Source organism: Pararge aegeria, chromosome 16, assembly GCF_905163445.1.
Source record: "Pararge aegeria chromosome 16, ilParAegt1.1, whole genome shotgun sequence".
NCBI lineage: Eukaryota > Metazoa > Arthropoda > Insecta > Lepidoptera > Nymphalidae > Pararge > Pararge aegeria.
In genome coordinates this window covers 15,754,141-15,764,149 of record NC_053195.1, presented here as the reverse complement: position 1 = coordinate 15,764,149, position 10,009 = coordinate 15,754,141, and the positions used below count along the sequence as shown (strand labels likewise).

The 10,009-nt window shown below is 34.6% G+C and overlaps 2 protein-coding genes across 3 annotated transcripts in view; one reads left to right on the top strand and one right to left on the bottom strand.

The window, feature by feature from the left end:
• Positions 1-7: 7 nt before the first annotated feature.
• On the bottom strand, positions 8-3,346 carry LOC120630304 (ER membrane protein complex subunit 8/9 homolog). Its single transcript, XM_039899487.1, has 4 exons — positions 3,016-3,346; positions 2,617-2,766; positions 1,847-1,952; positions 8-1,000 (listed from the first exon to the last, which is right to left on the bottom strand). Exons 1-4 carry the CDS (start codon positions 3,226-3,228, stop codon positions 819-821), a joined length of 651 nt encoding a protein of 216 aa, XP_039755421.1. The 5' UTR covers positions 3,229-3,346; the 3' UTR covers positions 8-818.
• A 334-nt stretch (positions 3,347-3,680) lies between these two features.
• Positions 3,681-10,009, top strand: part of LOC120630373 (putative 1-phosphatidylinositol 3-phosphate 5-kinase) — a 40,682-nt gene continuing 34,353 nt past the window's right edge. Inside the window, exons 1-7 of one of the 2 annotated variants that reach the window (XM_039899587.1) lie at positions 3,681-4,086; positions 4,598-4,766; positions 5,279-5,412; positions 5,992-6,146; positions 8,022-8,105; positions 8,541-8,680; positions 9,717-9,815. In XM_039899587.1, the coding sequence (XP_039755521.1) occupies positions 3,790-4,086; positions 4,598-4,766; positions 5,279-5,412; positions 5,992-6,146; positions 8,022-8,105; positions 8,541-8,680; positions 9,717-9,815 (1,078 nt within the window). In that variant the 5' untranslated portion in view covers positions 3,681-3,789. Of the gene's footprint in view, positions 4,087-4,597; positions 4,767-5,278; positions 5,413-5,991; positions 6,147-8,021; positions 8,106-8,540; positions 8,681-9,713; positions 9,816-10,009 lie in introns of both variants that reach the window. The other variant, XM_039899586.1, reaches the window with a different exon arrangement.

The following is a 10,009-nucleotide window of genomic DNA, read 5'->3' as shown; positions in this document are numbered from 1 at the left end:
GTTTTAAATAAATTAGGTTAAAATAATATTAATAACATTTTCTCTTACAATTCGTATTCATAGATTTATATACGCCTTCAATGGAATCTTAAAACTTCGCCTTACACCAGCAATCATTATTTAAAAAGGAACACTAAATAAAGAATATGAAAATAAAATAAAATTGTATAATTTGATGCGTCAGAAACCCCTGAAGAAGCTCTGGTCATATTCGAAAAAAAGGGCAACACGATAAAAGTATCGCGTTTTCAAAAACAAATAAATCAACCTGTTATTTTGTATGTACGTAAAAAAAATTTACTAATAGGCGATCTTCGCGAAGTGAAAATATATTTCATTGAAACCATACTTAAATAATATAGTATAGGAAAATTTTGGAATCCTTCTCCATACTTAAAAACAGATTAAACCACCAAAATATAATCAAACTTAATTAAATGTGATAATTGCATAACCCATTCAAATTCTCATTTGTCTAGTTAAACTGCCATTTAAAGTAAATGTAAGCTCACCTTATGTGGCAGAAGTATAAAAATCTCTTGCAGTCCCAGAAAGGTGGTTGATGAAAAATTATCTTTTGAATTATTATCAGTTAAATTGACTTCCCCTTCGGAATAGTCATCAGAGTTTTGTGTGTTTGAGTGTGAGAACACTGCAAACTATTCTAATGTTATACTAAGTATTTTAATAGTATTGCAAACAGATTATAAGATGATCAAAAACCCCCTGTATTTGTTCATCTTACAAACTGTTTGAAAATAAGAGTTTTTTAAATCCCGAAGTATAGGTCTTCTGGGTAATGCCCAGAGATTGGTACTTTATTCAGAATCTTTCTCCTTCTCAATGGTATTCGAAGCATTTATACTAGCAATGAGTTTCTCAATGCCTAAGTTAGACCAATCTTGTGTGGAGTCATCCAGGTAGTTGTCAAAGTCTACCAGGTCCTTTTGAACCCGCCTTTGCAGTAAATGAGACACTGTCTCAAGTACGTATGGAGTCTCTGAAATAGATACACATTCATTAATTTTAAATATTTGGCCTTAATTTGCTAAGTCTTACCACTTGCATAAGGCAGTAATAATAGTACATTATATGACATGTTATGGTAAATCGAATTTTAGAGCACTAAGGAATGCAATGGTATAATGACCAATGGATATGTGTTTCTAATTATGTTTTACATCATATTTGCGAGGAAAAAACAGGCTAATCTTTCAAATTCTAACAAAAGAAATTATTGCAAAGTATTGCACCCTAGATTTTGACATTATGTGGTGACTTGATGATTATCTCTGGCAGATTAAAATCTATTTGTTCTGCTTTCCAATTTAAACTGGACATTTATATATATATAAGAAAGTTGTGTTAGTTACACCATTTATAACTCAAGAACGCCGGGACCAATTTGCTGTAGGGTGCCAGAATAGTATAATAAGTATTAAAATATAACATTCGTCAAAAAAAAAATTTCGCGGTACGCAGTTCGCCGGGAGAGCTAGTTAATAATAGATTATTAACAGGGTACGCATAAAACCTCGCGCAAACTGTAAACACACTGCTCACCCTGGATCAGTTTTCAGGACTAGCCTGAAGAAATTTGGGTTCTCTACCCCCCTGACTTAAGAAAACATGTTAGGCATTCAATCTTGGTTCTTGTGACTAATAATTGCATTAACCTCCCAAGTGTGTAGAGCAAAATGTATGTAAATAAGCACAATGGAGGATTTCATAGATTAAGGCAGTTCAAAAGGTTTGATGGGTGGTAAGAGTAAGTAAAAAGGTCTTTGCCTAGTTGTGCAGCAATTAAGACCAAGCATTATGATGATTATAATCTATTGACACTTACGGAATAGCACCTTGTTAGCATCTTTGGGCTTCCATTTTCCTTCGCTATACTTATGTATCTTGATGGCTGGAGTGTCGAGGTGCTGTACCATCCTCTTATTGTCCACCTAAATTTAGACAAAAATGTTACCGTTAAGTATTTCTCTTATTTCCCATTTCCAACAAAATTAGAGTTTTGTGGCAGTAATAATATGTTATGCAATTGGTTTTTTTAATAAAACATTTATTTCAATTAGGCTTACGTTAGAAACACTTAAAATGTGAAGTCTCTCACACACACAGAAGTAGTGACTCTACCACCAGTTTGGATGGTAGATTATACTTATATGAAGCTAAAAAAAGTGGCACTTGCTCTTTTCCAACAATAAATGGTCCATAAACTATGAAACTAAGCAATCCAAATTTTTCATAGTACATGTTATATTTTGCACATCTAACATTATGAAGCAGTGCTGTTAAATGAATTAATGTACACACAAAGTACCTTCTGTACCCTTTTGGTCATAAATATCATATAAAATGTTAAGTTAATTTACTTGATTAGTTCTTAGACTTTTAGTACATAGACATAGAACGGGAAAACCAACTACAAGGCCTGCTTGAAACCCTCGTAGCTTTATTGTAAAAGTACAATAGGAAAATGATTATGTAAACATCCAGGGGCTTTCTAAGGCTTTAGATATGACATTTATTCCTTGACTTCAAGTCCTTCATAGCCGCTATCCCAAGATCAATAAGTAAATGTAGTAAATAAATTCACATTATTCTTACCACTATGAACACAGCAGAAGGGAAATATTCAACTATCTTTTCAGCAATCTTCTGCCCTGGGCATTTCTCCACTGTATTGTCTCTGAAGTTCTCACAGGCTGCATAGTAACCTGCTATCACTCTATTATCTGACTGTGCCTGTAATTCTATCTGTAACATGTAAATAAATTATGTGCTTTAAAAACATTCCTGGGGTCTATCTCAAAAATAATATATCTTTTAATAACTAAGTATAAATTCAGTTATATCTTTTAAAAGGGGTGGGGTTTAGTTATTTTCAAAATTCGTGAACAACTAAAACACCTTTGTATAAACCAAATTGCAAGACACCGCTAGTTTTAAATAAAATTAGGATATTAGCTATCCTAATTTTATTGTTACAAATAACATTGGCGGTACCTGAGTCAAAGCAATTTCCGCCATAGGGGACACGTAATGGCTATGGTGGAACAATGGTATGGAATCCACGATATCCAGCTCCTGATTTTTATTCCCAGATTTTACTTTGGACCCGTCCGCAAGGAGTACCCCGTTCACAGCACAATGTGGGTACTTTGCAGCGTGTAGTATAATTTTGGCGTAAGCCGATGTTTCTAAAGACACTTCACCCATAGCTTCACTACTTAAGTTATATTTTAAGTGAAAAAATTATAGACAATTTTGGGAAATAAATCGTAAATGGCAGTTTTGGTTTTTTAATTGAAACGTCAATGATTGCGATTAAATCTGTCAAATTATCTTAGAGACATAGACATAAGCAACTTTAGCTTTTGTCAGTATTGTAGGGTCTGTGGATTGTAGCAAACAGTATAAAATTACGCTAAAGTCACATAGAATATAAATCTGTTTAATTTGAATAAGTCAATAAAATTTAAATAATTTAATATGAAAATACCCCATGATTTTTAGAAGCAGGTATATTGTGATCTTGGTGGCAGTTGTATAACAAGCAAAACAAGGCAAAAAAAATATGTTTATAAAGTGCGATAGTTGATGAGATTGTCAAGTTAACAACTGACAAATGTCATTGTCAGGTGATCTATGAATACTATTCACAACAAAAAACAAAGTATCATAAATCTGATCTCCTTTATTTTAAAATTGGCAATTTCCTATGGTTTCCGCAAAGGATTTTCTAATTTTTTTTGCTGAAAGTATTGTATTCTCTTAACAATGGAGAAGTACGATACCTCTCAACTCACAGAGTTTCCTCGTTTCGAGTCAGAATCGAGTCAGAGTGGTGTTACAACTTTTCTGAACAAACTGTGGAAGTTTCCTATCTTTACACCAAGTGAACCTGATGAAAACCAGGAAAAAGGCGATGAGAAAGTTGATGAATTGGTCGATGATCAGGATAAGGATTTTGATGATTCTAGAACAGAAACAGGGAGTTATGTGGTGGAATATGAAGGCAGGAGTTTGCCAAATGTTTTGAAAAGGATTAGCGGTCTTGCTGCTTTGGGTTCAGGGGTAAGGAACCTAACATTTTTTTCATTAGAGGTTTGTTACTTTAAGCACCAATAAGGCACTGCATACTCATAGATTACATACATCCTTATCTGGTGGATATAGTTTTTAAATTAGTAAACGTGTTTCATCATGTATTAGAAAAAAAAAGTTCTATTAATCCATACGTGGTTTAATGAGAATTGATTGTCTATTATAAAATCTGGTTTTGTTTTGCTATCTGATAATAATAGTATTTACTATTTTTAAGAATATTTTACAATACTTATTATCTTATGCAAAGTATACTTTCTTTATTCAAATAAACCTAAACAAATGGCAGAGAACTAATGTCCACGAATTTGCGCAGAAAAGAAGCTTTGGTTGGACAATGTATAGTCAGTGGACCGGACTTTTCATTGTCCAACCATTACCTAGATCTAAAGAAAGTGGCACATGTCACGAAGGCTTTTGAAATTGTGGACCAGAAAACTTCAATTTAAAGAAGATGAAACCAAAATGGGGTTTTTTTCAGGGAGGCACCAGATATGCTGATACAGAACTAGCTCGTTATTGGATGCCTGATGACATATCAAGAGAGTGTTATGAATGTGCTGCAAGATTTAGTGCCTTGAGGAGGAGGCACCATTGTAGAGTGTGCGGACAGATATTTTGTTCACGCTGTTGCAGCCAGCGTGTACCAGGTAAAATTAAATGTATTTGTTAGATAGGGCTCGTAGACTTCGAACATTAATTTTGCCACTTACTATGTCACTACGCCAATAGAAAGATCTATGCTTGAAGTATCTCTTGTACATGATCCAGTTGATTCGTAGAAGAAACAAAGTTACAGACATAGTTCAAAAAGTCTCAAAGCTGAAGTCTCAATGGGTGGGAAACATTGTTCACAAAGCTAATGAACATTTGGGTCTCAAATTGCTGGAATTACGGAATATAGTTACGGGCAGTGTTGCTCGACCCCCAATGAACTCGAATTTTGTGAACTCTACAAAATACCCATGTTTAGCTGTGGGCGTCAATAGTTTAATTATGATAATTCATGTAACATTATAACTCTTCATACCTTATCTAAGTTTTGAATTTTTTAGCTTGTGAAGACAATTCAGTAAATGCTTTTTTTTAACTAACATAAACATGCTTTTTGTGACAGAAATAGTCCGGGAAAATACCACCGACTTTCTTATTCTATCTTCAGGGCAAATATTCGGCTGTGCCGGAGGTCTGCGCGTGTGCACGTACTGCTGCAACGTAGTACTCACGTACTTGCGCGAGAACGACATGACCGGCGATATCTCACCCGATCTCAGAAGCCTGCAAGAGAGTTTACAGGTAAAACCATTTTCTGATTTCTGATTAATTCGGTCCTAGGGTAGCAGCTGTTCAATAAAATAAAGCCTACTATTCAGTAGTCTCCTAGTGAAGCTGTGGTTTTATGCAATGTTCCTGCTTTATGCCTACCCTGGTCAAAAACACCAAGCATACCACTACTTAATGCCATCTCTTAAAGCAATATTATTTTAAAATTACAGTTTTATATGAGATGCATTGATGTCCCTAAAATAAGAATTATTTTTCTGGACCAAGAGGATCAAAAAATATTAAAATAGTATTATTTTAATAGTTTTACTTTCGAAGGAAGTAAGGCCCCAGTTTTACTGGAAGTCCCTATGTCAAATAAAACTTAAACCTTTATTCATTTTGCTCCATTGTTCATTTCTCTTAAAGTAGGTTTCTTCATCCATACCCACCCAATGTGTCACAATTTTATTAAATACATGCATAACAAAACAATTACAAGAGCCCTTGTCATTTAGAACTCTTTCCATCTAAGAGTCCCAGATGTAGGTTGTCACTTGTGAGTATTGGGACTTTTATGATTATGATAAGATGATAATGATTTTTTTGCAGGTCAAATTCCCCGAAAACAAAGCTCAGCAAAACAAGAACAGGGACTTCATGTTCGCTCGGGAGCAAGAGCCGTGTGAAGTACGGAGTTCTACTAAAGAGGCTTTACACGATGTATTCCGACAGTTGTACTATGCACTGCCAACTCAACAACACAGGTGAGCTATTTAAACGTGTCTTGCATTATTGGAGTTTACTCCTTAAGAATCGATTTTCATATATAAGGCTCCCGGTATGAGAAAAATGTGAGTAAAATCTAATGATGAATGACCTCGTTAAGTTTTCGCTTTGCGACGTTGCATGCCCGGCAACTGTGATGCGCAAACATGCAACGTCGCTTTCGTTTAATTAACTTATTTTTCCTATTTAAGTTACCAAGGAAACCGAATATTATCTAGGTAAAGAAACAAACACATAAATATATGGGACAGAGTGAGATAGAAAACATTATACATTTTTTTTCCTATTCTTGTTACCATGGAAACTAAATAATTAACATTATATTTATCCTAATAGTTCTGATACTCTACATCCACCTCAATCTCTCGTAGGCTACTTTTAAGAAGTTACACTTCCGCCGTGTGTCAATAAATTGCACAGGATTTTTAATTTACCCTTTCATATGGTATTACTCTTTATTCAGCTAAATACTTTTTGTGTATGTTTCGACAATGGTACTTAAGGAGTAAACTCCAGTCGTGCGTCGGAGCTGACACACACTTTTTTTTTAAATTCAAAGTTTTAGCCACATTAGGCCCTTTGCTTTTAATTTGCTTGAAAAATGTATCACAAAATAAGATAAAACTCATAATAAACATGATATCTTTGATTTTAATTATTCAGAAACTGCAGATTATTAAGATGTTTATCTCTTCTCTACATTGAATAAAACAAAGTCACATTCCGTATCTGTCAATTTGATTGTTGTTGCTTTTTAATTGATCCCCTCCTGGACAGGCAAAGCTGATTGACAATACAGCCTCTGTCAGTTTTATTTTTTTAAATACTTAAAAAGAGGAACAGCCATAATATTATCTTGTAGGAGGTTTTATCTATGGCAAGTTACCACCACCCTGTTGACAAAGACATGCCGCCAAGAGATTTAGAAACAGATTAGGGGTATAGGTTTAATATAACTACCATACCTATAACAGGTTAACCCGTAAACATCTTAGACATCACACATAATTACATAAGGCGAGATTTCAGTTAAGGGCTTAAGACAGAAAAAAATGTTCTGATGACATTTTAGATAACTTCAAAGTTCATCGTGTCATCAATTAATGAATAAAAAAAAATATTTTTTTTTATCCTGTATTGCCGTGTGATGACGAACATAATTGTCGCCCACCCCTCCTCTTCCTGCGAGTGTTGTACGAGACGACTATGTAAATATAACTGAGAACGGGCAGCAGCGTGATCTGTGGTACTACTACCCTCTACTGAGTTTCTTGAGCGCGCCACATGACCCGCCCATCGCCATTTCAGTTTGCACGCCAGTTCTGCGGCGTCAACTAACTGTGTTTTCTTTCTTATTGCTGCGTTTCTTTGGCGGTCACTTAATCTTAAGCCAAGCATACTTCGCTCAGTCGCTCTTTGAAAAATCTGAATTTTATTTAAAACTTTTTTTGTTAAAGCCCAAGTTACTAACTAATGCATGTTTATTACTTAGATTCTCTTTATTTTGTTTATTTCTTCATTTTTTTGTAATTCGATGTTTAATATGTTACTTGGGATTAAATGGCTTATTTATTTATTTTATGCATACATCAGGAAGATTGCATGAAACGGCAAAAATCCTGCTCCTATACGAGTTATATATAAAGTATAGGGTATGCAGTGCTTTTGGGCATGTATGTAGTGCACGCCACTGGTTGGGTCACTACAAACAAACATACTTGACGTTTCAAAAGTGCTTATAAAGTAGGCCTACTTGAAATAAATGAATTTTGAATTTTGAAATGGTGATTATGGGCAAAACCAACCCTATTATATATTTATGATCCTGTACTACTGCATACTTCTTACTTTAGGTATCGCCTTATGAGATACAACAGCGTGTGGCGTGGTTACGACGTTATGCAGTGGATCATGGAGAACACGTCACAGAAAACCAGGTGGGTCCAGATATTGTTCATTGGACTGATAATTCCTATGAATTTAATTAGATTAGGAGTTATCAGATATTTTTAGGAGCTCTTATCTATGCGAATTGCATTCGTTGTGAGCTCATCGAAACATTGAGAATATTTTTCCGGTGTTCTATCTTTTTTGGTTGTGGGATTTTTATATGTTTTTTAAACCCGTGAGATCATCGAAACATTGAGGATATTTTACCGGTGCTCTGCTTTTATTTAACGCTGTATACGGTCGCCCGCGTTCTGAGTCTGCGTTCATTGCGGTTTCTTACAAATCCCGTGGGAATTGTCAAGTTCGATTGGTCGCTAAGATGGAGTCGTGAAGTAATGACAAATATATCTAGTATGGATACGCCGAAAAATGGATATTTCCGATGAATATGGTGTTTATTTTCGCATTAATAAAAACGGCAGGGCGCAGGCAACGATCTTATGTCAAAGCCTGTTGAGCAACGGGTATATAGAGCGGATGACGGAGCCGGTGCAATTCGCCGATTACGCACTCTACCGCCCCATACAACTGCGGCGAGAGAGCGATTCCACTGATACACCAGGTATATCTTGATGTCTCTGAAGTTTATATAAAACGCAAGCTAATAGAAAAATCCTATTTAAATCCTAATGTTAAGGATTGCATGAACGATAAAATATATTGCTCTAACATAAAGTTAGAACAATATATACCCCCTTTTTTACCTATCTTAGCTTTTGTAGCTACGTATTAATTGACTGTGTGATGGTGATAACAAAAAAATCCTGACTAAATTTATTCTGGGCGACTATAGACCGGGGCGCGTATGGAAACCGCCTAGCTTTGGTTTTAAGTTAACGATTAAAGTTTTCAACATATCTTACAGTCATATCCTCAAAGTGAAATGACCACAGTGAGACTTTCTGCAGCCGCTTACTTATTCGCGTGAAAGTTATCTACTATTTATATGGGACAGTAGTAGCGCCATAAAGTTTTATTTTTATTTTATTTATCAAATAAAACAAACACATCAAAATTGTTAGTATAAAAGCACCGAAAAAACCGCAGAGATTTGTACTCGGTGCCTATCTGTAACGATTACCTTGGGTGTTTAATTAAATAAATTGCTATACTGGAAAACATTACTGCCAACTAGATCGCTTCTTCGATACCATATAAATCGTAGGTAACTTTCACGCAATCGAATAAGTAAACGTTTCTAGAAAATCTCTCCCTTTGCACTCTGATTTAATTTTAGAAAGAACGTTGCCAAGGAAAACGCGACCCTAAAATTTTGCGTGATCTTTAATTTCCATTTTTTCTGTTCAATATTAAGATGTCCATATAAAATTAACAGACTTATATTAGACATTTGATACTGTCCAGAAAATTTTACCTGATTGCTTGGAAAAATTAATCTTAATCGTGTACAGAGCCTTTAGACAAAAATATGTTCATAATTGTATGTAATATAATTTCTTTCCTATACTTAAAATACCAATAATAAATTAAGAATGAAAGTAATACGTACTCCCGAACAGGTTAGCCCGCTACCATGAGATTGCAATCAAGGGCTAACGTCTAGTAGAAAACAAAAACGTGTGTATTTATTTCAGCAGAGGAATGCAATAACAGACTTGTGGAGAGCGTGTCTTCGTACTGCCTAGATCTAAACCTTGGAAACAGTTCAGCGAGATTAATCAAAGCAACGAAAACCGGTATGATGTTACAAAATCTTAATTTTATAGTTATACTAATATAACATATCTTAATTTTATAGTTATACTAAACATAACATATCTTGATTTTATAGTTAAACTAAACATAACAGATCTTAATTTTATAGTTATACTAAACATAACAGATCTTGATTTTATAATTATACTAAACATAACAGATCTTGCTTTTATAG

Bases quoted from the DNA above. Each gene is read 5' to 3' on its own strand.
- LOC120630304 (XM_039899487.1), bottom strand. From the start codon at position 3,228: ATGGGTGAAGTGTCTTTAGAAACATCGGCTTACGCCAAAATTATACTA. The intron at 1,953-2,616 runs GTAAGAATAATG...GTCTAAATTTAG, and splicing joins CTTCTGCTGTGTTCATAGTG to GTGGACAATAAGAGGATGGT. The intron at 1,001-1,846 runs GTAAGTGTCAAT...TATCTATTTCAG, and splicing joins TGCTAACAAGGTGCTATTCC to AGACTCCATACGTACTTGAG.